The following is a 27886-nucleotide window of genomic DNA, read 5'->3' as shown; positions in this document are numbered from 1 at the left end:
TCTAGAAAGATAAGGAGAAATCCGGGGTTAACTGTTAAGTTAAACCAAGTAGTTCGCAAGGCTTCGTAAAACAATGTCATTAAACCCTGTTGTATCATTCATAAACACATTTATTAATGCATTGTTATAACAAGCTGGTGAGAGGGTGGTGGACTTGTTGATAATGAGCTTTGAATATTCAAATGGCTGTCATTTCTAGATCGGTTGTTCGATTACTTCGAACACGTTTCCATGTAGCAGATGGAAAACTACCAAACTGCTATTAAGAACACTATTTTTGCACATTGTACAGAGACTCAACTTTGCACCTTTGCTCACCCCCTCTCTCCACAAATCAGGAAGGAACGCTTTCACACCCAAAGAGTGAAACTTGCCAAGATAGTTCACATCCAACCTTTGCCAGCCAGTTTTTGCAGCTCAACACCATACCATTGTGTTGAGTCTTTAACTCAACACATTTCAGCAGTAGGTTTTAGAAATGTGAAATTTTGTCGAGGCTATACAGTGATTCCCAATCTCACTGCTTCTAGCTTTTATACTAAAAAAAATAACCACACTCATCTAAAAACTGGAGCGGTAACCTTACCATAACATCTATCTCTACCCAAAAGTCACAAGATAATGAAACAGACAAACTGCAGTCTGGGGCAACAGCCACAGAGTCATGAAATAAAATAGCCATCAATATATTTGGATTGATATCACATCTTTTTTGTTTTTTTAAAAAAATAAAACAGAACTACCTTCCACATCCATATTTTTCACTTCTTGCCCAAATCTGATCACAAAACTACAGTGCTAACGGTAGTCATGTTTTATATGTAGTCTTTGTATAAAAAGTCTTTAATTTTCTGATTCTTTTTTTTTTTTTTAATTCAGGCAAACAATAACAACAATAATAATAACAAACAAACAGCGAAGCACCGACAGTGTACTCTCTTGCTTCTCTCGTGGGCCTCTCGAGCCTACGTGCCTGTGCGTCATATCGTCACGTGCTTTCCCTCTCGCTCTCCTCCGGTACAGACTAAAGATCGCAGTCATGGCTTCGTGAAGCGACACATGGCATCTTGAAGCCATGAACCAAATTAATAAACACAACAAACAACAACATCAACTCACCGGAAAGCGGACACATTTAAATAGCAGGCGTGTTTGATTTAATTCGTAGTTACAGCAACTCCGGTAATATCTACAGCTAGCAGTCAGTCACACTGGGGGAGAGGCGCACTGCAACCTCCCCCGGTTTATTTTCCTATGATAGTCAGCTTTCTTTACCGTCACTTTTAAGTTTCCGTCTTTTCTAAGAGAAGCTCGACATGGGTGTGCAAGGTTTCCTGGAGTATATTGAGAAGCACTGTCCCAACGCTGTGGTGCCGGTGGACCTCCAGAGGTTGGCCCGGGGGAGTTTGGTTGGAGGTGGCCGGCAGAAACCCCCTCAGAGTCCGCTTAGGTTGCTGGTGGATGCCGAGAACTGCCTCCATCGACTCTACGGGGGCTTCTACACCGACTGGGTCTGCGGGGGCCAGTGGAACCACATGCTGGGCTACTTGGCCGCCCTCTCCCAGGCCTGCTTCAACGGGAACATTGAGCTCCTGGTGTGCTTCAATGGCGCCCTGGAGAAAGGCCGTCTTCACGAGTGGGTCAAGCGGCAGGTGAACGAGAGGCAGACCGCTCAGCAGATCATCAGCCACGTCCAGAATAAAGGCACCCCACCGCCCAAAGTCTGGTTCCTGCCTCCCGTGTGTATGGCCCACTGCATCCGACTTGCTCTCCTCAAGTTCCGCGTCGGGGTGAGTGGAAACTCGGCCCGGCAGTGTCTGCCTGTTGAGCTGTGGACACAGCCCGGCTCTGAGTTAGCCTGCTAGCTGCCCACCACAGCATCCTGACCCACGATACGATGCTGTTCCCACACTTAGACAAGTTCTAACCTGCTGTGCGAGGGTGGGCAACTGCGGTGGTTGACTAGTATCCAACAGGTTGCTGGTCTGAGCCCCAGTTCAGATGCTGGCCCCCCTCTGTCAGCGATCACTGTTTGTCCTCCCATCTGACAGAAGTAAACAGAGTGAACACAAAGCTGTCCAGACAGGTTTGACATAACCCGAACAAGTCCCTGTTTCACTGGAAGAACGTAGCTTCATGGCTGAGGTTTAAATAATCTTAAAACAAACAAAACTACTAACTATAAAGATACATTCTGCTCAGTTAATAAAACGATGAGCTGATGAGATAAAGTAGATGAGAAAGTTCTGACATTGTCTCTGCCTCCACCTCAGCAGTGCTGTAATTCCCATCACACAGCTGCTCGATTTGTTGGAATCTGGTAAATTAATGCAGTATGCCACAACTTCACACTTACATTTAAGACTTGTAGTGTGTGTTCTTTTTAAACACACACACACCAAAAATAAAGCCCTAATTTTACCTGAGGCACAGACCTGTAGGTCATCGAGGTCATAAACATGTTTTCTGGCTCTTCAGAGCAATGATAGCTTATTTAATCATTGCACTAAGTAATGTGTTGACAATATGGCTGAACTGTTCACATATTTGTACTAATCCTAATAAAGATGGCATACACAGGATCTTTCTTTTAGTAGCCTGTTCAAGTGTGACCACAAAGCAGACAACAAAGTGAACGTGAAAGTGATTCTGCTGTAACAGTGAATACAGACAGAAGTCTCCAGTCCTACTGGTACATGTTTATTATAAGTGGAATAAGGCTGTAACATGACAAAAAGTAATCAAGTTGTGTTTCGTATTGCAATTTGTAATTTTCGGTCTGCCCACAGGATGATAACAGTGAAATAATAAAAACTAACTAGGAATGAGTAACTCCAGTGTGACAATTTATACAGGACAGGAACAGACTTATGAGCAAGGCTCACTCACCAAGCAGCTCACACGAATGTGCACCGTGCTCCTCGATTGTAGTTTTCTTCCTGTGCATATTCTTTGAGTGCTTTAGCACACTGGTGTCTGTAAAGGGGTTTGTTTTGAGGCGTTAGCTCAGTTCTTGTCTGTGGCTCTCCTCAGGTTGTCCAGAGTGTGGAGGACCACCACCTAGAAGTGTTAGCCTTATGCAAGAAGAGTGGCTTCCATGGTCTGGTGGCTTATGACTCGGATTACGCGCTGAGCAATATCCCATACTACTTCAACGCCCACATCCTCAAACTGAGCCGCAACGGCAAAAACCTCACCACCAGCCAGTACCTGATGCACGAAGTGGCACGGCAGCTCGATCTCAGCCCCAATCGTTTTGTCATTTTTGCATCACTTTTAGGTTAGTGTTATAGTTTGAGCGAGTAATGTTGGTGGAAGCGTTTGCCCCAGTGAGGCTGACTGATACGCGTTTTCTTTTTAACAGGGAATCACTTACTGCCTGATGAAGACTTGGCTGCCTTTCACTGGAGCTTACTTGGTCCAGAGCATCCCTTAGCATCTTTGAAGGTAAGGACTTTCTCTGAGAGCTGCGAGATTTGTCGGCCTTGTGCTTAAATATTATGGTTACTGGTCATTTGTTTGCTCATGCAGTGCACATCCTTGACTGATGGGAAGGAAAAGTGCATGTTTTGCATTCAAAGATATGGTAGCAAGCACCAGCGACGCCTAGATTGAAGTAGCTACCAGCAACAGCACAGGATATCATTGATTGACATATGACCTGGTAGAAAATAGAGGGGTTACCTAGGCAACTGGACCCTGGAATGTCTCAGGTGACCAGCTGTCAGCTTCAGAGCGATTCAAGATGAGTGAATTGTTTCCAGTGTGGGCGTTGCTCAGCACACAGACAACCATTCATCCTCCTAATCACACCTGTGACCAAATTTTAATCACCAGCTATTAGTAGAGATGGCACAATACCACTTTTTTTATGTCCGATACCGATATCATAAATTTGGATATCTGCCGATACCAATATAAATCCGATATAGTGCATTTTTTTAATCAATAAAACAGTTTTTTTTAATATCTTGCTGCATTTTGTTCATACTCAAGTTTAAAAAAACCCACTAAAGCTATGCTGTTATACCTGTATGCAAAAAATACACTGCACCCAAAATATTTCATAGTTCAGCAACACTGATCAATCTAATAAACTTAAACCTGCACCATCCTCCCTATTCTGGTATTTTTAAGAGTACTTAGTGGAAATATTAAGCAACCTAACTAATAGGGTTGCCAACTCCCAGCAAAAAATAAAATAGGGAACCACCCCCACCCTCCACCCTCGTGATGCTTAATCGACGTAATCAACTTTAATTTAATGCACGTGTAAAAAAAAAAAAAAAAAAATGCACAGAAGTCAATTATTTTTCAACAATAATTAAATAGATTCAACATCTTTCTTCAACAGAATTGCAGACTGCACAGATGGTTCTTCCCAAAGGAAAAAGTACTAGCCTACTAGGGTGTATATTAGACTTAATAGTTACTATATACAATAATGGATTTCTATACATTTTACATCAGATTAAAACTTTAGGTGTAAGATTCAGATAATTATTTATTAAAAGCTAGCCATTGTAAATGAGAATAAGAAAGAAAAGTATGTCTTTGTGCCCCCTTTTCCCTGTTAATGCCCTACCTGCCCCCCTGGCTAAACTTTGCTAGATCCGCCCCTGCATAGTTACCCACCGTCAGCTACGTAGAAAAGGATCCTGGTGTAGAAAGTAATATTAAATCAATTCTAAGAACAGCTTATCAAGCTTAAACGTGCTGCTGTTGTTTATTCGCTGGTTTCCTCTTTCTGGTGCAAAGTGGGCGATAAACAAACAAGAGAGACGGGAGTCGCGACAGAAAAGCCGATCAGCTGATCATTGATCAGTTTCATGATTGAAGTAGCAACAGGAGAGGGAGGGAGAGAGAGGCAGTCGCTCCATATATCGGTTGTTAAGCTTAACATGGGAATGCTTTACAAACATTCAGAGATGAACTTACACACTTGCTTTACTTCTCTCGGAGATGAAATGCCGGTTTGGTAGCGAGGCTCCAAATGCTCAACCAGACCGCCGACAGGTCTCACACGCCACAGCTGCTCTATCACGTGAGGCATACTGCTCTGACGTGCTACGGTTATGAGCTGGGTTACGCCATGTCACAAGTTTTCTCAGGTGCTTTTTTGATATTTAATGGATCGGATTACATTTTTTATTTCTCTCCGATATCCGATCCAGTAATTTAGGTCAGTATCAGACCGATACGTAATATCGGATCAGTCCATCACCAGTTATTAGTTAGTCTTTATTGGTACTCGCCTCTATGTGACATCACCCATTGGAGCGTACCCCCACTTCAGACCAGTAGATGTGTTTGCATGGACTCGTGACCTGGTTAAAATAAGGTTTTTGAAGTATGTAGTTGTTTTGTTAGCACATGTAAACATGATCAGATTATTTAAAATCAAACTTTAATCGTTCTTTTTTTGGTTTTATTAAACCTGGATTTGGTAATGGGACTCCAGGTCCAGTCTCCGTCCCTGTAAGTCGGCTTTAATTTGAGCGTTTGGCTCTCATACACTGACCATTGAAACTTTGGTTATGTTTAATGGTAAATTAAGTAAAACTTCTACTACAAGTCTCATTCACCCAGTCACACACACATTCATACAGTGTTTTTATCTAGCACTTACACTCACACCAGGGGCAATTCTGGGTTCACTGTCTTGCCCAAGGAATGTTCAACTCATGGACTGGAGGAGCCAGGGACTGATCAACCCGCTCTGTCACCTGAGCCACAGCCACTCGCCTTGTTTAACATCACTGCTGTCATAAGGAAAAGCACACTAGGCTCCCTTTTATGATGCTATCCTGGTATTAGTACCAGCAAGTTTCAGCAGCTGCACTCAGGTAATAATTATAGGTACATCTACCTATTTGTTTGTGTTTCTCGACATATCACACCTGCCTAAACTAACATCACACAGTTACCAGGATACTAGTATTTATTATGTACACAGGACATGCAGAACCTGAACATCTGTTTTCCGTGTAAACAGCATTTCGCGTATATGATCTCGGATAAACCTCATAATCTGCATACCCGGGTCCATGAAAGTCACAGGAACCACAGTGCTGTGTAGAAATATCCAGAGCATTCCACAGTCACATTCAAAGCAGGCATGTGCTTAATGAGTTTTATATCTGTTCTGTCACAAAGCTTGTTGTATTGATTCTGATGGTGTCTGTATGACCGTCCAGATCCCACAGAGTGTTTCAGAGCCATGTTTTGCAGGATTGGAAATCTTCAGTCCATGCACAGTTTGACACGGACAAAACCTCTTTGCTCAAAATAACAGTCTGACTTCTCTTTCATATAGTAATGAAGCTGTCAAAATGCTCTCAAGTTGACAGCACAAGATTCAGATTCTGTTTGTGGTGCTGCGGATGGGCAAGTTCACGTGGACGTGTATGCATGTGCACATGATAAAAGATAAAATGCAAAGTTCGCCTCTTTGTTTGCCAGTTATATTGACACATAAATGTAACCAGCCTCACTTTCATTAATTCCAACTTAAGTGAGTTCATTGTAGTGGCCCCAGAGAGTCTAATGAATAAAGTTCACTTGACACTGTTACGCTGGAATGATGCACAACATAAAGCACAATCTAAGCTTTTTGTACACGAGTGTTACAGTAGTCAAAATTTCAGTTTGATGTGGACATATTGCCGACACATCTGAACATGTTCACAAACCAGCAGACACTGCTGAGCCTGAATCCTTCTCAGAAATACTTTACTTACAGAGGAAGAAGACACTTTTACTTTTGAGTTAAATCATTTGTGCTTATTGACTGGTAACCTTCCCTCTTATGCAGTGAAGGGTTATATAAGCTTTGGCTGCGTTCAGGACAATCTGTCTTTCACAGGTGCGTGCCCATCAGCTCGTGCTTCCTCCCTGTGATGTTGTAATCAAGGCCGTGGCCGACTATGTCCGCAGCATCCCCGACATCACTGACCTGGAGACCATCGGCAAGGACATCTTCAAGAATTCACAGGTATGAACTTTCCAAAAGCACTTTGAACAAAGTTTGAATGTTTTGCTCCACCCTGTCATCCCCCCTACCCTTGGTAATGCAAACAGTGAGATATTTACAAATTCATATGATAAATGATTTAGCTTTACAGTAAGTGGTTGGACCAGCTAAAACAGTATGCTTGACACTGCATTTTACTTATTTCCACCTCAGAGCTATAGTTCTGTTACTCACCTTTTCTGAAAATCTTGTGAATGCAATAACGTAGGATTTTGAAATTCATACCGTAGGTGTATCTGCTTGGAAGCTGAAGGGTAGCAGTGGCAGTTTCATATGTTTAAAATTCGTCCTCATGTAGTTCGCCCTTCCTCATACACAGCCAGTGCCCGGGGGGAAAAGAAATGATATAGCTGAGCAGTTCTCCTCGTGCAGTCACATTAACCTCCGATTTAAAACTCAAACCGCCAGTCAGAAATATCATTCTTCTGTTTTCTACCAATTGATGATGGATCAGTGAAACTGCTCCACAAACACTAATTTGAAAGCATGTGGGACTGAACCTGTGTTTATCAATTTTTGCTTATATGTGGTTATGAAACATGACACTCTATTGAAACAGATTTGATTTATTGTGAAGCTCCAAATGACGACATTTAATCCCATCAGTGAGCTAAAAATCCCTTTGATTTTCAGGCAGTCACAGTTGATCCTGATCATCCTTTAATAAATCCAGTTCACATCATGTTAAAGTGTGATTCTTTGTGACTATGAATCGACTGAGCAAGAAAAAACAGCCGTGAATGGGTCATGGACCTAGAGCCAGCTAAAATGATCATGTGACAGTCTCAGGAGGGCTGGTTTTGAGATGTAGTCCTGTTGATTAAAGATGCAGAACTTCCGTGCTCTAAATAAAATCAGTTGATCTGCCAGATGTGCAGTTAGACTGCATGCGCGTGCCTCCTTTAGCATATACTACACCACAAACAATAGAAAGCTTTGGGAAAATTGATTATGAAACAGGCTCTGACAGGTGGTCTCTCTTCATTATGGCTTCAGTTTGGTATTAAATCTAGTTGTATGGCCAGTTTGTGTCCTTTACTCCTTTATTTTGGCGACACCGACACATAAGTGATCAGAGTGAGATCTGAGCTGTGGCGGTGATAAATATGTAGTCGCAGAGGATCCAGCGGGATGCTCAGAAAATGGGAAGATGATGAAGTGGTCTAAACACATTATTGAGCGTGCAGTGATTCATTCCATTTGAGTTACCTAAGCTATGTATATTATTTTTACTGCATGTTTTAGTAGAAAGTGGTCAAAATCAGGTGCACCAGGATAAGAGGAATAAAGAATTTGCTTGTTTGAAAGTGAATTTGGAGATTTTTTTATTTTAGACAAAGAAATACTCTGTTCTCTCATTTTTTTCTTTTAGTCTTGCACTGATGACAAAATCTTCCGCTTCAAGAAGGCAGTGGAGTACTACTCAGTGGCCAACCAGCCCCAACATTTACCTCTACAGTTGGGTGGGTTTTCGCCTCATCTCACCATACTGAAAACTTTGGAGTCAGCAGCACTGATCCGTCGAGACGCGGTGCTGAGATTCAACACTTTAATATATCATTTATGATATTAAAGTGCAGAGTTTCTGCTTTAACTTGAGTTTACATCAGAATTGTGTCGGAGATGATACTTTTTTTAAAGTTTCCATTAAACTACTTTTGGGGGCTTAAAAGTTCCGTCTGTTCTGAGAGTCGCTGCTGTGTGGGGGATGCACAGTAGATAACATTTAAAAGTATAAACAGTAAATTTTATGTAGTTCAAAGTTTAGAGGTTAAAAAACATAAAACTAAACTGAGTTGATTGGACATTTCACTGCTGACCAAAGCAGCAGGTCAAACGCACTGAACAAATATAAAGGAGTGCTCCGCCCTCCTGTGTATTCCATCTTTTTATACAGTCTGTTACTCATATTCAGTTAGATGTATCAAAACTCACTGGACTAAATTTGATCATTTTAACAGTGAAAGAGCTTCTCAGAATAAGACGCTCTGCAGTCCACCTGCTCAGGTGCATTTTCTTTGGCTCTGTGTTCAGTTCTATTTGAAGCTCTTCTGGATCAAATGAAGTACTGCTCCTACACAGTTCTTTGGCACATAGTAACCACTATCAAATTTCAGTGTGAATGTGATGAAGCACAGAGCCTAGTTGAATAAAATATCTATGTTTGTAAGTGTAGAAGTTACTTTTCATATGAACTAGAGGTTTTGTGTTTGTTTCACAGTTAGACCAAAACACACGGGGGTGCCAGCCGCAGTGCCATCTCCAAAACTACTCGCCATTCCACAGGCGCCACAGCCTGACAAACACGGGGTAAGAAATCCGGCCAGTACCGCAGCAACGTGCTTCAGCTGCCTCAGCTTTCCTGATGCTTCTGTGTCTCTCCCCTGCCTTCAGGTCCAGCACTCGCACACAGACGCTGTGGTGGAGGGCGGCCAGTCTGTGGACTCGGTTGAGAAAGCTCTCCCAGAGCAAAAGAACTTCAGCAGCATTTCTCCTGAAGGGAGGCACACTCCCCTCTATGAGAGATCCTCTCCCATTAACCCCAGGCAAGCCGGCAGCCCCAACCACATAGAGGCTCCTTTCTTCAATGCCTCCTCCACGTCGTCTTCCTCAGAGAACGATGAGAGCTCTGGCACAACTGCCAAGTGAGTAGAGCACAGCATGTCCTCACTGATGGTGTGCCGATTCATCAGCGGCTACACTGACTGTTTGAGATCAGCAGCAATGGGAGAGGACAAAAGTGAAGGTAGCTTTATCCTGTTCATAATCAGCTAAAGTTAGTTTGTGCTTTATTCAGTCAGGACCAATGGACCTGGCCGAAAAATACAGTAAATTTGCTTTTGGCTCTTTTATGTGAATATGTAGAAATTCAATAGAACAGCAGCATGAGCCCAGCATAGAAAGAGCATGCATCGGTGACAGATATCACATTAAGACAGACACCAGCAGGAGCCAGGGTAGAGTTGGTTTGCAGCTTTTGAAGAACCTGCTCTACCAGTCTGGGTGTCATCTGGATCCGCATATGAGCTTAGGGTTAGAAGGTCAGGGATACAGTTAGGGTTAGAGTGACCTCATGTTTGGGTTTTGTGACCTTTATAGATGGCAGCAAAAGATTCAACAGCAGAATAATCCACAGAGCGGTGGATGGTCTCGGCTGGCTCGCTCTTTCTTCCTATAAACAATCCTGCTGCCACCTGTATCAGAGAAACACGACATGATTGAAATATTATTCATCAGCCCAGAGCAGATTGTTCGGTTGCTCAGTCCTGTTCTGACATCGATGTGTCGATTGTAGGCTCACTCTGTCTGGTCTGTGGTTAAATAGCCACAAACTGCAGTAAACAGACACATTTCAAGTTTTTGACACAGTAGCTTTTTCGTGCGATCAGAACACATAGGCCTCCCTTTTGCACATATCACTGAGCCTTTGACTGCCATGACTTTGTCACCAGCTCAGGTTTCCTCCTTGGACTGGTTCCACGACCAAGAACCCCTACGCTTTGTTGGAAATGATGCGTAGGCAGGTAGTACATGACAAAGTAAAGGGTCAAAGGTTTCTTAGTATGATGTTGTACCAAAAAGATTCTAGTCATTGTGAATGCCAGTTTATTTGACTTGTGGCTGATTGCTGTAACAGACAGTAATGTTGAACACTTACCTGTAAATGCAACAAACCTGTTTCCCTGTTCTAGTCACGTGAGCAAGCACAATGAAGAATGGCACAAAAATGGACATGCTTCTCACGCTTCCAACACACCAGAGAGAGGTGAAGGGGTGAAAGTGAGTCTAACTTGACCAGTACTACATATTGGTTGATGGGGAATCTGACAATAGACTTGATTGAACATCCCCACGCCCCCTTGTGTCCTCAGACTGACCTGTGTGGGACCTCTGCTGTGAACCTGGGGTCACAGGATGGAGATCTCCAAGGCTTGAATGCACAAATCCCCTCCCTGCTCTCCATGCCCACCAGGAACCATATGGACATTACCATCCCACCTCTCCCTGCCGCGGCCCCCGAGGTCCTGCGGGTTGCCGAGCACAGACACAAGAAGGGCCTCATGTACCCCTACGTCTACCACGTCCTCACTAAGGTCATCTAGACTGCTTTTATCTTTGATGTGTTGTATTTGGCATATACAAACTCTGCATGTTGGCAGAATGTGAAGTGTCTGTGTTGAGCGGCCTTTGTCACCGTCCTGCACTGATCTAACAGTGTGCCTTTGCAGGGAGAGATTAAGCTGTCTGTCACCATTGAAGATGAAGCCAACAAGGACCTGCCTTCAGCAGTGCAACTGTTTCGACCTATCCGTCAGTATGTTTACGGAGTGCTCTTCAGCCTGTCAGAGGCCAGAAAGAAGGCTGAGAGACTCGCCATGAGGAAGAACTGCCTCCCTGAGTGTGAGTTATGATCAAACAGCTCCTTTATGTCTGTGTTTAACACTGTAGTGAAAACTCACGGGTGGGGATTTTGAGATTAGAGCAAGACTGAGAGCAGGGCTCTACCCTTCCACTGTTTTTTTCCCTCTTAGGGGTACTGGTTTCAAGTTTCAAATAATGAGGCTGGTGTAAAATGTGCCAACAAACACGCCCGTGCGGGCTCACTGTGGGGCTGTGTGCACAAGGCAAACCCACACAGGCCCCAAGTGGGTGTGCCCACTTGGGCCCACAGCAGCCAGGGCCCTTAGAAAATAGTCATTGGGACCTTGAGAGGTAAAACTGTTGTTGGGCAGACATGGGCCAGTGAGTGTTTTTGTAGGCAAACAGTATGGGTTGCACATAGAATTCCTCTTAGGAGCCCAAAAGGAGCAAAACTGCTATGGGACACACGAGGGAAACGCTCCATGGACCCCAAATAGGTTTTCTGTGGGGTTTTTTGTTCATCCACAACTATTGAGTGTGGGCATGCGTGGGGTTGTGCTGGTATAAGACAAAGAGTATTTTGAACTGAACCATGCAAAGCTACTCTAGTACGTGTATTCCATAAGTAGAGCTCTTTTGTTGCATTAGTTTGTTATCTACAGGTGCACCAGTAGCAACTGTGTCGGACAATTCTTAATTCTGATTTGGATTTTTTTTCTGAGAACTATAACTCATAACAAATTTTCTGACTGTTCAAACCGAGGCTGCTGGCTCTGAGCTCCAAACAACTTTAGCCACTTTTACTTTGTCAGCTTGTTTAGAATATCCAACGTCAGCTGCATGAAAGGGATTCAAGTGTCTTGTTAAGTTTGTTGCTACAAACCATTTTGTGGTAGTTCTCTGTGACAAAGTGGGTGAGCAGCTGTCACACTTTTATAATTTCATTACAAGTTCATTTCCCACACTACAGTGGTCCTTCGTTTATTGCGGGAGTTATGTTCCAAAAATAACCAGCGATAGGTGAAATCCGCGAAGTAGCCAGCTTTATTTTTTACAATTATTATAGATGATTTAAGGCTGTAAAACCCGTCACTACACACTTTATACACTTTTCTCAGACAGGCATGAACATTTTCACACTTTTCTCTCTTGTTTAAACACTCTCAAAGTTCAAACCTTCGTAGAAAAATAAGTCCAGTATTATAGAACGAAACCAAAGATAAAACCCTGTTTTAGGTCCAGAACATGGGAATAGAGCAGCTGCCAGAGAATTCAACATAAACGAATCAATGGTACGGAAGTAGAGGAAGCAAGAAGAATGAGCTGAGTAAAGTTTGACTTATCTGTTTTGTTTCGCTTAATGCGCCTTATAATCTGAAAATTATGGTAACTTCTACCTTCCTTTAGCATGTCCAGAAGTCCAACTTTTTGTGTGATGGTTAGCATCTTACTCTGCCTTCTGGGAGCTACTGCAGGAGCCTTTGATGATGCAAAACGTTTCATTGACACAATGCGCCGTAAAAAAATAAAAAAAATTTAAAAAATGCAAAATTGCACAAAAGAAATTCCACGAAACAGCGAGGCCACGAAAGATGAACCGCGTTATAGCGAGGGACCACTGTACATGATGTTGTTTTGTCTACCATACATGTGCGTATTTGCTATAGCTTCACATACTAAACTTGGCTTGTTTGTGTTAGCATTATGTTGCAGTTAATATCAAAGCATGTACAAGTCATAATTTGCTGTAGTCTATCTTATTATTTTGCAGGTATAAATATTGTTCTTCCATTCTCTTCCAATTATCCACATCAGGGCGCGCGGGGCTGGAGCCTATCCCAGCTACCACGGGGCGAGAGGCAGGGTAAAGCCTGGACAGGTCGCCAATCTGTCACAGAGCTAATGCAGAGAGACAGACAACCTTTCACACTCACATTTACACCTATGTGTCTGTGAAGGTTCTCAGTCATCCAGGTCATCGTAGTCAAAGGAGTTTGCAAAGAATAACGTCTGGACTATTATTCACACCTATGGGAAATTTAGAATCACTACTCAACCTAACCCCACTAACTGCATGTCTTTGGACTGTGGGAGGAAGCCGGAGAGAAGCCACACAAACACGGGGACAACATACAGTCTCCACACAGAAAGACCGGGCCTTTCTGTGTGGAGTCTGTGAAGCAACAGTGTTAACCACTTGGCATTGTGTTTGTTTGTTCTGAGCCACCATGCAGGTCAGGTGTTTCCTGACCTATAGTGCTAGTGATGTCATTGTTGACATCACTGGGCTAAACCAAGCAGAAGGGTGCTCTACTTGTAGAATTGTTTTCTTTTGTTTCTTTTAATGTGTATTTTTCTTTTATAGGGACCCATTTAGCTGTGTTAATGAGCTGTTATGAGATTTTCATATGTACACGTTAGATTTACAGGTTTGAGCTGTTGGTACCGGCTAGACTAATTAGCTGTGAATTGACACCCTACATAGAGTCAGTCAGAGGTTGTTTCCGGTGAGGAGATGATGTGTGCTGCTTCTTTTTTGTGTTGGTTTGTTTAATATGGAAGTCTAACTTTCACATGTCACGGAGAACACTGTAAATAAACTCCTCACCTCGGAAAACTCTAAATATTTATTTTTACCTGCCTGCCCAGACTACCTTACATTCTGTATTGTTGATTTGGGTTTACTTTGGTGAGCTTTGTGTCTTCTTCATTCAAAGTTAAGAACTCAATTACAGCCATAGCCACATGCTAACCACATCTGGCTGTGAGTGTGTGCGAGTGACCGCTGTGCACGAAAGGGACCAGCATACAGTGGCTTGCAAAAGTATTCGGCCCCCTTGAACTTTTCCACATTTTGTCACATTACAGCCACAAACATGAATCAATGTTATTGGAATTCCACGTGAAAGACCAATACAAAGTGGTGTACACGTGAGAAGTGGAACGAAAATCATACATGATTCCAAACATTTTTTACAAATAAATAACTGAAAAGTGGGGTGTGTGTAATTATTCAGCCCCCTGAGTCAATACTTTGTAGAAACACCTTTTGCTGCAATTACAGCTGCCAGTCTTTTAGGGTATGTCTCTACCAGCTTTGCACATCTACAGACTGAAATCCTTGCCCGTTCTTCTTTGCAAAACAGCTCCAGCTCAATCAGATTAGATGGACAGCGTTTGTGAACAGCAGTTTTCAGATCTTGCCACAGATTCTCGATTGGATTTAGACACCAGACAGGTCAGGGATAAAGTTATTGAGAAATTTAAAGCAGGCTTAGGCTACAAAAAGATTTCCCAAGCCTTGAACATCCCACGGAGCACTGTTCAAGCCATCATTCAGAAATGGAAGGAGTATGGCACAACTGTAAACCTACCAAGACAAGGCCGTCCACCTAAACTCACAGGCCGAACAAGGAGAGCGCTGATCAGAAATGCAGCCAAGAGGCCCATGGTGACTCTGGACGAGCTGCAGAGATCTACAGCTCAGGTGGGGGAATCTGTCCATAGGACAACTATTAGTCATGCACTGCACAAAGTTGGCCTGTATGGAAGAGTGGCAAGAAGAAAGCCATTGTTAACAGAAAACCATAAGAAGTCCCGTTTGCAGTTTGCCACAAGCCATGTGGGGGACACAGCAAGCATGTGGAAGAAGGTGCTCTGGTCAGATGAGACCAAAATGGAACTTTTTGGCCAAAATGCAAAACGCTATGTGTGGCAGAAAACTAACATTGCACATCACTCTGAACACACCATCCCCACTGTCAAATATAGTGGTGGCAGCATCATGCTCTGGGGGTGCTTCTCTTCAGCAGGGACAGGGAAGCTGGTCAGAGTTGATGGGAAGATGGATGGAGCCAAATACAGGGCAATCTTGGAAGAAAACCTCTTGGAGTCTGCAAAAGACTTGAGACTGGGGTGGAGGTTCACCTTCCAGCAGGACGACGACCCTAAACATAAAGCCAGGGCAACAATGGAATGGTTTAAAACAAAACATATCCATGTGTTAGAATGGCCCAGTCAAAGTCCAGATCTAAATCCAATCAAGAATCTGTGGCAAGATCTGAAAACTGCTGTTCACAAACGCTGTCCATCTAATCTGACTGAGCTGGAGCTGTTTTGCAAAGAAGAATGGGCAAGGATTTCAGTCTGTAGATGTGCAAAGCTGGTAGAGACATACCCTAAAAGACTGGCAGCTGGAATTGCAGCAAAAGGTGGTTCTACAAAGTATTGACTCAGGGGGCTGAATAATTACACACACCCCACTTTGCAGTTATTTATTTGTAAAAAATGTTTGGAATCATGTATGATTTCCGTTCCACTTCTCACGTGTCCACCACTTTGTATTGGTCTTTCACAAGAATTCCAATAACATTGATTCATGTTTGTGGCTGTAATGTGACAAAATGTGGGAAAGTTCAAGGGGGCCGAATACTTTTGCAAGGCACTGTATAATCAGATTTGAGTCTGACTGACTCGTCACCGGTCTAGGCTAAGATCGGTGAAAATCATCCGATTCTGGTTTCGGTCCGTTCGACCAGTGCATCTCTGTTGATACCTGTTATGTCTTTAGGTTTGACTGGAACCTTTGACTCATGATCAACTTGTAAATAACAGCTATCGAGCCCTAATAGTGATATAAAGCTGGCTTTTAAACACATTTTTTTAAACATGCTATAAAAGTACGAATCGTTCACTATTTTTTGTCCTCCTGCAGACACACATGTCATGGTTAAAGAGTGGGCTGCCTACAAAGGCAAATCTCCCCACACTCCAGAGCTGGTGGAGGCTCTGTCCTTTAGGGAGTGGACATGTCCCAACCTCAAGAAGCTGTGGTTGGGGAAAGCCGTGGAGGACAAGAACCGCAGGATGAGGGCGTTCCTGGCCTGCATGCGCTCTGACACCCCGGCCATGCTGAACCCCGACAACGTCCCCACGCCCCTCTTAGTGCTGTGTTGTGTGCTCCGGTGAGTAGCCACAGTCTGACAGCTGGAAGCAGTGCGATGCTAAAGTTTAAGGGAGTGAGGAATGATGAAGACGGGCTTGATCGGTTCCCGCTTTCTGTAACACTGTTAATCTTCTGTGTTTTGCTTCAGGTTTATGTTACATTGGCCAGGAGTAAGAATTTTGCGTCGTTACGAACTTGACGCTTTCCTAGCTCAAGCACTTTCTCCTAAACTTTATGAACCTGACCAGCTGCAGGAACTTAAGGTGATTTTATAGTCTTGATTATATGAGGAGCGTCTGAGAACTGCATCCGGGAATATCTCGGCTATAATCTGCTGCTCAGTCAGCCGTTCCCTTGCTTTGTATTCCACCTCTTTCTCTTCTCTGGACACTCCTCATATTCCTAACAACGTGCTCTACAAAACACTGTTTTGTAGAGCACGTTGTTACTGAAGCTGTGGCTTTGTGTTAAGAGATGTATTTGTAGAGCTTTGCGGGATTTCAGTGACGTGTGTGGATGGTTTATAAATTCAAGAGAAGCTGGATCTCTTTGATTTGACCCTTTTTAATTAAACCATCCACACGAGCTGTGCGCTTTCCTCTTTGTGGTCTGTGTGTGTGTAGCTCCCCTCAGCCTGTGTCAGAACATCTGGGTTGTGTGTTGGCTTTCTGTCTTGGCTCGATTAGCTTGTTCGTTGCTGTGTTTTAGCAGCTGAGTGTGAATGGGCTGCTTACACCCGCTCTGTGCTTTGCTTTGCAGTTCCCCCGTTTCAATCTGAATGGTCAGTAGGGCTGTTAGAGGTTGGTAGTTTTTTATTTTCATTTCAGCATTTTAGAAGTTTTTCATATTTTGCTTCCACAGATTGACAACCTGGACCCTAGGGGAGTCCAGCTGGCTGCTCTGTTCATGAGTGGCGTTGACATGGCTCTGTTCGCCAATGACGCATGCGGGCAGCCGATTCCCTGGGAGCACTGCTGCCCGTGGATGTACTTTGATGGCAAGCTGCTTCAGAATAAACTCGTCAGGGCCAGCAGGGAGAAGGCCCAGCTCATCGACCTCTGTGATGGTCAGGTAGATTCAGCCGCACCAGTCTCAAGTCAGCAAAATACGCTCCAGTATCAAGGTTGGGATAGGGTTTTCTCATGCTTCTAGTGTATTTGAGCCTGCTGTATTTTCCATTAATATTGTTGTTGTAGCTTAATGAGTGATGCTAACTTTACACTCTCAAACCTGTGCTGTAGACATTCAGGGAATCAAACAGTTGAACAAAACAAACCCTAAACTGTGTCCTGTATGGGGTTCAAAACATATATAAAACAGAATACCATTTGCCCAAATATAAATATCAACCCTCTGGGCTCTATGGTGGCCATTTGTGGCCACGAACAAGCTGAGAGGGAGTTTTTATGTTTTTGCTCTCCCTGCACAAAAATAACAATGCATTATAATCAATGTTGATGTGAATCAATTACATGTCCCAGACTCTACTATTAATAATACAAGAAATTCCAGTAGCAATGCAAATATATAAAATTGTGAGATTTGAGGTTGTCTTCCAGCTAGTGCAGTGGACAAACAAACTGGTGTTTAAAGGGTTAAAAATGTAAAAAGTAATAACTATTTTATATTTATGAGAAGAACTGAAGTTAGTTAAAAGCTTTATGCAGAAAAGATGGCAAAAAAACATCAAAATAATAAAAATTACAGACCTAATCTGTCGGTGGACACTTTTGGCCACAAACAAGCTGAAAGGGTAGTGATTATGAACAAACCCAGAGGGATAAGTATATGCATCCCCGAGTGCTGGTATTGGTTATTTACCTTTCTGCTCACATTAGGGTTGGGCAATATGTTCTAATTTTCCAGCTGACCATCTTCGGTCCAACAACTGACTGTGGTGTGTGTGCAGAGCCATCTTTCCTATTTGGACCTACTTGTTACATGTAAAAATGATTAAAAGACATACAGTTATGGTTTGCATTAACTCATCGTGAGCATGAGTGTCGTGGTAATTTGGGGCTTTAATGATTTCTTTGAACTGTTCTCTCTCCAGGGTGGAATAATTGCATAGCTGCTTTAATGACTTTAAAAAAAAAGTGCACAATTTAGAATTTTCTGTAATCCACACAGGGTCAAAAATATAAATAAAAGCTCAGATATTTACATTTTCTCACTGTTTTAATAAGAGAGAAGGCCAAGGCCTATTAACTTCTCGTTAGTGGTTATGATCGACTACAACAGGTTGTTTCTCTTAGCCAGCATAAATAGGGTTTGTTTGACAGCATTCATTAGATGGAGCAGTACTCAGAACAGTGGGGAAGTCCAAGGAGCTCAGTGAAGAGCTAAAAGGAGAATTGTAGAAAGGTTCTCGGTGCCAGTTAAAAAAAACAGTTGTATGTAAGTACAAGTTATTTAAAGTTGTCACCATTATGCCAAGGAAGAAGGCCTAAACTGTGATCCTCAGATGAGAGAAAATTGGTTAGGATTTTCAGGAACAACCCACCAAGGCTCAAGCCTGTCCACGGTGAAGTGTTACGTTGCCATGGACTGAGAGGATACTGACCGAGAAAGAATACCCAGCTTTACATTTAGAAGAGTAAAGATGAGACTTTCACACCCGAGAACGCTTGGGAAACTGTGAAACATGGACACGGTCGGTTGTTCTAACAGGACACACATCAAACATCATACAGCTCAAGCTTGTTGGTAACAAAAGCACCTGGATAAGGTACAACTTGGTAATGGGTATTTAACTGGATATTATTGTGAAGGTCTGTATATATAATCAATTCAAACCTTTGCATTGCCCAGTTTTTTTTTAATCATTAAAGATGTGTGCCGTACAGTTGTTCCACCCTGGAAACAGAACAGTTCAAAAGAATCATTAGAATTGCTGTAACATTCATGCCATGAGTGTATGTAAACTTCTGACCACAACTGGAAATGAAGGAGTCCAAAAAATGGGGACAACCTGCTATAAAACAATGGCAAAGAACAGCTAACAATATTCCTTTATTTTATTAGCTCTGAAATGTGTCTGAGAAAGGAAGTGATTTCCACACTGGTGATGAAGTTCTTAAAACTGACCATAGAGGGCAGGGTCTCTTCAGCAAAGCAATAGCTACTCAGAAGAGTAGCTACATATGTAGCGATATATGTAACTACTCAGAATGAGAAACAAAATTGTTTTAAGTGACTTTACACAGGACACGGTTATCAGTTCCAGACAGGCTGGTCTTAGTTGTGTGGGAAGTTTCTGAAAACTATCTCTAGGTTTTACGGAGAATGGTCCAAAAAAGAAAAAGTTCTCTTGATGAAAAGGCCTTATTTATGTCTGTTGTTAGAGGAGAATGACTAGACGGCTAAAAGCTGAAGGGAAAGGTTTTCAAATAAGCACTTGTCACAGACGAGGTCTGCAGGAGAACGCACAAATCTTGAAGCACATGCACTACAGAGATAGAGAACCACACTGGTTCACTTCTATCAGCTAACAACAGAAAACTGAGGCTCCAGTTTTCACTGGCTCATAAAAATTGGATGAGAAGATTGAGCAGCTTTTGCCTGGTTTGAGCCTCGATGTCTGTTGTGACATTTTGGATGCTAAAATCAGTATTTGGTGTTAGCAGCATGAACGCATGGATCCATCCTGCCTGTATTAGCAGTTGAGGCAGCTGCTGGTGGTGTGTGGACATATTTTCAGCATCATTTAAATATCGCGGCCTACCTGAGTATTGTTGCTGACTACGTTCATCCCTTTATGACCATAGTGTACGTATCTTTTGATGGCTCCTTCGAGCAGCATAAAGCACCAGTGTCACAAAGCTCCTATAATTCCAAACTGGTTTCTTGAACATGATGATGAGTTCACTGTACTCAAACGGCCTCGACAGTCACCAGAACTCAGCAGCTTTAGAGGGTGGTGGTCGTCTCTTGAGTGCCTGAAAATAGGGAACTGACTGAAGATGCCTGAGATTAAAGGTAGTCTGCACGCATATCATTAATCTTTAAAATTGCACATTTTGTTTAACATATTCTTAAAAATTTTAAGGCTGTTCCTGTTGTTTTGTTGAAACTACTGTTGAGCACCTGTTGTCCCAGATCTCATGAATCGAGGTGAAAGGCCGGTTTCATTTTACCGTGATTTAATCAGACACTGAACATTTTCTTGTCAGACGGCGAGCACCGGAGCTGATCTAATGAAGCTGTTAAAGGGAGGCACCGTGTTTAACTGACAGCAGTGTGATATTGATTTTGTAGCTGCTGATTCAAGAGGCTGATGACTGCACAGACAAACAAGAGCTCTCTATGTTAAGCCAGTACTTGTGTGATATCTCTCTCTTCAGGCTGAGCTGGCGGCCAGGGTGGAAAAGATGCGTCAGAGTATCCTGGAAGGTCTCAACTTTGCTCGGCCACCTCATCTGCCTCCTTTCCCCCCACCGCCACCTCTGCCTCCTCACGGGATGCCTTTCTACCCTCCCACTGGTTATTTCTACAACCCGCCTCCAATGACGCCTCCTGCAGGGAGAGGCAGGGGGGTGCCCGGTGAGTTCTGCTCTTTAAAACATGTAGCCCAGTTTAAGGTCATTTCTCACAAGTCTTCAGAAACAAAGCGTGGTCTTAACATTTGATGCCAACTACTCGCTATTTCTGTAAGGATTTGAAGCAGTCCAAACACAAGGTGGGAAGCTGGAGATCGCCGGCACTGTGGTGGGCCAGTGGTCTGGTACACGACGCAGCCGAGGAAGAGGAGGCATCCCTCTCCAGGTGGTGTCTCTCGGTGGACCAAACAGAGGGTAACGGCAGAAAGATCGAACGTCTCGCTCATATTACTTTGAGAACAGACTTTTCCATCATTTACGTTACACGAGCAAACTAAGAAAACACCACTTTCTTCTGACTTCTTTTTACCACTGTAGAAAATGAGACAGTGTCATTCACATCAGCATATCGCGCCCATAGTGAAGTAATACGGCTCGATGCATGAACTCACACATTTTTCTAGACTTTTCGGATCTGAACTTTATGTGTTAAACGATCAGGTTTCTTTGTAATGCACTTTATGACTGGTCCTAATGTATGGTCTAAGCCTTCCTTTCTATAAGCTCATGTAAAAACTACTTGTTGTTCATGTAGAGATTCAAAATGTGGCAAAAACAGCAGATTAAAATGAATCTACAGTGGAAATCTGTCTGTTTCTTGCAGTCGTCCAAGAGGCGTGATTTCTACACCGCTCATAAGGACGTTTGGTCGGGGAGGATGGTACCATGCCCGAACCTTCAAGAGCCAGGGAACGTACCTGGTAAGTCAGTCATGATTTCATTTTATTTGGAGGGACTGTGCAGAAAAAAACATTATCTATGAAAGAAACAATAACACTGCTCTGGATTTATAATTCCATCGATCCAGACAGGATCCCCAGCACAACAGATAGACACTAACTGTTGTGCAGTTAGGTCCATATATGTTGGACACTGACACAAGTTTAGTTTTTTTTACCTGTTTACTGAAACATGTTCCAGTTATAGTTGTATTATGGACGTAATGTGCAGACTCTCAGCTTTCATTTGAGGGTATCCACATTCAAACTGGATGAAGGGTTTAGGAGATTCAGCTACTTAACATGTAGCTGAAACCTCTTTTTAAAGGGACCAAATGTAATTGGACAGTTTACTCAAAGTGCTATTTCACTGGCAGGTGTGGGCATTTCCTTTGTTATGTCATTATCAGTTAAGCAGATAAAAGGCCAGGAGTTGAAGAAAAAAAAGCAAAAGTATGGAGAAGGTGTGGAACAGCTCATGATCCAAAGCATACCACATCATCTGTAAAACACAGCAGAGGCAGTGTGATGGCTGTCAGCGGCACTGGCACACTGGCAGAGCATTAAAAAGGAAGAAGCCCAACATCTGAGTTCATCCATGAGTTCAAGACCTCAGGCTGTCATTGCCAGCAAAGAGTTTTCATACAAGTGTTAGAAATGAACTTTTTATTTTCAGTTATTTAATCTGTCCTGTTGCTTTTGAGCATCTGAAATGAAGGGATTGTGTTAAGATCTTTTTGTTCAACCCACTGAATTAAAGCTGAAGGTCAGCACTTCATCATTGTGGTAATGTACAGAACCACAATTAGAAAAAAAGTTGTCTGTCCAAATATGTATGGACCTAACTGTACCCCACTGACCTCCATACATACAGGCAGCGATTTGAGGCCAAATTTCACATTTCATTCATCACTCTATCAGACCAGACATTTTCAGTCCAGCTCTTGTGTAATGTGGCAAATCCCAGCATTTCGTTCTGTTTTCTTTAATTAAGAATGGCTTCTTGACAGCCACCCTTCTGCTGAGGCCATTCCTCATGGGGTCACAGTCAACAACAGATGAATCAGCCTTAGTGCCGGATGTATCTGTCAGGCCACTGCTAGATCTCTGTCTGCTTTCAGTTTTCTCATCTTTTTGAAGGACACACTGCACTACAGTCCAGTGTAAAGGCTTGTTTATAAGTTTGAAACCTGAATGCTTATATTAATAAGTAATTGTGATAATCTAGTTTAAAATACTGACCAAAGCAGTAGTGACTGTACTTTTGCCATCATTGGTTATTGACCATCATCGACCATTTGAAGCTTTAATCTTCAAGATGATCATTAGTGTCTGAAATTCTCACAGTGTTTGTCACACGTGGATTTTGGTACCCGAGAAATGAATAATCCCTAAATTGAAGCTCAGCCTGTAGTTTGCTTTCCCAGGAAGGTTCCTCACAAAAATCCCGATGCAGCTGTTGGTTTTTCCACTGTTTAATTACGGTGCAAAACCAGAACACAACCATTGTGTGAGCTTTCAGCATGGGAACATGAGAGGGAACTAAACAGGCTCCCTGCATGTCTCTGGGCTTCATTTTGCTGCTAATTAACTTCTAAATAACTCTTGAGTCCTTTTGTTGGTTGGCAGGACTTCCAACCCACAAATGCATTTTTCTGTGCTGCACATGATTTTCAATGGAGTCCTGACTTTTGTAACATGTGGGCCTTAATAAGCTCTAAATGTCCTCTTCTACTGTATCACACCATTGAAAACACACGAGTTATTTTCATTGTTTCTGTGTTTCTAAATGTTTCCGACATTTTCTGACCTATGAAGGTCATCACTTGTGTGCACAGTGCCTTCTGGGTCTTTGACTGGTTGCATCTAACATCTACTATCATCATTTCTACCAGTATAAAAATGGCTGTATTTGACTGTTATCATCTAAAAGAAACAATGAAAGTGATATTTTCTGTCTGATATTTTCTGAGTAAAGAGTAGAAAAATGCTGATATAAAATGACAATCTTCTGAAGACCCACAACTCTGTTTTCAGCACTTCTGGTGTTGAATTTTATGCATGTAGTCCAAGTACTCACAAAAACTGCTGATTTCTTTTAGATATCTTCTCTATCTTATAGTTTGCGTTTTGCTGTTGGTCTCTCTTTTGGCTGCTCCCTTTAGGGGGCACCATAGCGGATCACCTGCTTCCATCTCAGCCTGTCCGTATCATTCTGCTCCTGTCACACCACCGCGCTGTATGTCCTCCTTCACTGCATCCATAACTCTTCTCTGAGGTCTGCTTTGTCCAGTACATTCACTGTCCCTGTTTATGTCTAAGCCATCTCAGCCTTGCCTCTAACTTTGTCTCCATACTGTCTTCAGCTTAGCCTCCTGTGTCTTTGTCAGTGCCACTGTCTCCAAAATCGATCTTCTTCACCTCGCTTGGTCCCTCTATACTCCATATTTCTCTCTCCAGCCGTGGCAGATGGCTGTTTGTTTGCGGTCTAGTTCTGTTAGAGACCACTTTCTGTTAAAAGAGAGTTCTTCCTCCCCACTAGAGCAGGGCGATATGACCAAAAATATTTATCACGATATACATTTGAAAATTTGCGATAACGATATAACTGACGATATAATTGACACTAGACAAAATACTTTACAACTCCACAACTTTATTAGTGCAAAAAAACCCATCAATGTATTTTCACTTAAACAAGCAGCTGTTTTTTATGTGCATCAAAGTTATATTAAAATGTAACAGTGCAAATGCAAATTCCTTGCTGACAGTTTAACCAAAAGGCATTTCCAGTGGAAATTGGCCGACATATCCTCAGCATAACCAAGTATAATATCCACAAAACTTAAAAAGAGGTTATACACACACAATACGGTAATATTATGCTGAAGCACAGTACGTATCACTCCGCGAGGCGCCAGCCTACGATAGCCGTAATGCTCCGACAATCCATCAAGCGGTGCGGGTTAGCAAAGTCGTACTAAAACATTTGACAGATTTTCGAGCGCCGTGTACCACATAAAATCGTTTCGAGGTCAGTAAACACAACCAGAGTTCATACATAAAGCACACGGGATTATAAGGGCCCTGTCGATTTTACAGAAAATCAAAGGATTGATTTTAAGTGTGCTGTATTTTCCAAAAAACACGGTAATAACGACGGCCCGCTAGCATGCTCTACCAAAAATAGTGCTTTGTTGTGTATCTGATGGACGAAAGCTAAACCAGTTCCACACCACTGAGGTTGCAGCATTTTTACAAACCAGTTCTGGTTCATCTGTTTCATTCAATGATCTGCTTTCGCCCTTCTCATTCTCCGTCGCCGCCATGTGCGTATGAAAACAAAGGCACTGCGCATGCGCGTTTAACCCATATTCTATCGCGATATTTCATTTTCTTATCGTTGCCCAACATTATACCGGTATTACCATGAACGGCATGATATGGCTCAGCCCTACTCCCCACCTTTGCCATGTGCAAGTGATCATTAGATTGCTGGGGCTCTCTCCCTCTCTTAATATTACAGGCTCTTCTTTAGATGACCATTGGTGTAAACAGGCACTATATAAATGCAGTACAAACAACAATGGTGAGATTTTTTTTAACCTACCAAACTAAGAAATCTACAACTTTTTAAAATATCATATTATAGCTGATGACCATCACACCACAGGCTCTACTTGCTTAATCTATTTGAAAGCAGTTTTAGAGTGTTTAAACCTTTCTCAATATGGAGATGTTACATGTGGTTAGAGCCATTGGACTGTGCAAAACTTAACAGCTTGCTTCATTTCACAAGTGTCAATGTGCATCATTGACAACACATTAGGCAAAATACAGTAAATAAACAGGGGTGACTTCACTTTTGAAGCAAATTATGTCCCTCAGTTATTTCTATCTATTTAGTCTATAAGAGTCTAAAGATCAAAGAACCAAATGGGTTCTTTGATCTTTTTTCCTAAAAGATTTTAAGTCACTGTAGCCAATCGTGTTCCCTTTCTAGCTTTGCTATATTTTAGGCAAGCTACATGACTGCATGCTGCTGAGCTTTCTCTTCTAGCATAACTAGTTTAAGTAACAGACAGTGTTACCTTTGAGATGGCGTGTAATCCATGCATTTTATCCCTACACTTCACCTGTTTAGAGCTTTGCCTTTTGGACATGTTGCATAGGCAGCATGTCCAAATGGCAATAAATAGAAAAAAATGGGTGGATGATAAAGTCTGCATTCTCAGGATTTCTTTGAAGAACCCTCACCGTCATTTTTTCTGTCTGTCTACCAGAGCAAGCCTGCTTACAAGCCTGCTCAAACATCTGGAAACAACCTAGTGAAGGACCAAAAGAAGCCCAAGCAGGAGGAAAAGAAATCCTCCCCTGCACAGCACGGTGAGAGCTTAGCCATGGAGAACGGTGTGGAGGACAAGGAGCCAGAGCAGCTGAACGGAGAGAGAGAGGAATGTGGGGCTCTCATCCAACCTGAAAGTGCCTTTAGCAGTGACTCCAAGACGTGCAATACTAATCCTCACTTAAATGCACTAAATGTAGACAGTGGCTGCCATAGAGATGAAGGTCTAGAGGTCACTGTCTCAACAGAAGATTAAACCTATTTTTCTAGAGAGGGTGAAGGATGAAACATGGAGCAAGGTTAGGAACACAAGGAAATATGGAAAGCTTACATTCATTGTACTTTTTTCTTTTCAAACAAAGAAACGAGATGTAATTCGGATCCCTCTCTCTAAACACACGAGATCCTAACACCGGTAACCTGGAGTCACTCACTCCCTTGTCACTTCAAATCAGAAGGTTACTGCTTGAAGACGCTTTAATTTGAAAATATGAGTTCATCTATGTTTGACCTGCTTCTAGTACTTACCGTGTTGCAGGTATGGATTTTGTGTTATCATTGTAACCGCTCAGTGAAACAAGTGAGGCATAATCTTGTGCTTCCATCACCACTTTGAGTTGTGTTCATGTTTAAACAGCTCTGTCCCTCACTAGACATGAGCTCCACGCTGTTTCGCTTATTTAACTGTAAGTAACGCCTCGAGAAACAGCTCTCGAATCACACACGCAAAAAAAGAAAGCTTGAATTGGGGTTTTGAGCTGTACTCGAAGATGTAGAGCTGTAGTGTTACCACTTTGATAGAAATCTTCTGCATGGTTCGCAGTCTAACCAGTGTGTAGTTATTATGCATGCTGTCCTTTTTCTTCCATTCTTCCCAGTGCCCAATTCCAAATTAATGAAACATCTAATACCAACAAAAGTCCCAAAAAGTAGTTGTTCTAACCTGGAATCTTCTTGTGATATTGACCTCTGTTGCATTAAAAAAAGGTTATTTAGCCACTTTGGAGTAGTGTATTCATGCTATATTGTTCTGTTACTGTTTCCTGTTTTAGTCAAAAAAATGAAACTCACCCTTTGTGTAGCTAAAAGGCAGCGTGCTCCACCTTTAAATCAAAACTTTAGCCATTAACCAATAATCATTAGGGAGATTTCCTTTAGTGTTATTTATACACTTGTAATTCCTCTTCACCAGAATCATCATTTCATGTTTTCACTTAATACTGCCAAAGCTTTTCATCTACCACTAGTGATTGAAGAGATGGTGTAATCTCCTCCCCCAGTCCCCCTCGCAAGAGCTAAATGGGTTACCTTCTGTGTAAGTTGATCAGAGTTTCCGCCTAACTCTTGGATTGTAAAAGAATGAACTGCTGATGGGTTTGGTTGAATGTTCGTGGATTTTGGTGTGGTGTACTTGAAGGCAACTTAGCTACAATGCTTAATAAAACTATATTCTTTTAGTACACACTGTTGGTGGTTTATTGATCTCTCTTAACACTGGGACATGTAGTCATAACACTGTGGTGGGCTGCTAAGTTTACACAAATTTTTATTTTTTTATATCCAAATGACAGTCAAAAGAAAGATTCTGCACCTACACCCATTGCCTGACTTCCGCGAGGCTAAGCAGATACACTGCAAAAGCTAGCAAGCTACTGGCACAAGAATAGCAGTGCAATATCACACTTTTTACTCCCCCACCTCCCAACATCATAGGAGGGAAGAGAGCTGGGTACCCCAGGGAGAATGGATGATGCCCAGGATGAAGCTGCCTATTGTACTTTACCTTATTATCTATCATACATAAACTGTCCAGGAGTGGATGATCATATTAAACATGGCCAAAGTTTCAGATAATAAGGTCAGTGTATTTACCATGTGATCCAA

The 27886-nt window shown here is 42.4% G+C and overlaps 1 protein-coding gene across 2 annotated transcripts; it reads left to right on the top strand.

Annotated features, from left to right (window-relative positions):
* The first annotated feature begins 859 nt into the window (after positions 1-859).
* LOC134628154 (constitutive coactivator of PPAR-gamma-like protein 1 homolog) lies at positions 860-27464 on the top strand. Of its 2 annotated transcripts, XR_010093950.1 has the most exons (18): positions 860-1790; positions 3034-3280; positions 3365-3447; positions 6866-6994; positions 8406-8496; positions 9255-9343; positions 9428-9678; positions 10726-10813; positions 10906-11127; positions 11263-11434; positions 16110-16359; positions 16489-16603; positions 17202-17411; positions 20684-20882; positions 20995-21133; positions 21543-21639; positions 23823-23935; positions 25941-26044. XR_010093950.1 is itself a non-coding variant. In XM_063474862.1 (17 exons), the coding sequence occupies exons 1-17, from the start codon at positions 1317-1319 to the stop codon at positions 26256-26258; spliced, it is 3174 nt and encodes a 1057-aa protein (XP_063330932.1). In that variant the 5' UTR covers positions 865-1316; the 3' UTR covers positions 26259-27464. The 2 variants fall into 2 exon arrangements, 1 of the variants encoding a protein (XP_063330932.1); XM_063474862.1 differs by lacking the exon at positions 23823-23935 and having other exon boundaries at positions 865-1790; positions 25941-27464.
* Positions 27465-27886: the final 422 nt, after the last annotated feature.

Source organism: Pelmatolapia mariae, linkage group LG5 (genome assembly GCF_036321145.2).
Source record: "Pelmatolapia mariae isolate MD_Pm_ZW linkage group LG5, Pm_UMD_F_2, whole genome shotgun sequence".
Taxonomy (NCBI): Eukaryota; Metazoa; Chordata; class Actinopteri; order Cichliformes; family Cichlidae; genus Pelmatolapia; species Pelmatolapia mariae.
The sequence above is the reverse complement of the archived record's forward strand: the minus strand, read 5'-3'. Positions and strand labels throughout refer to the sequence as shown.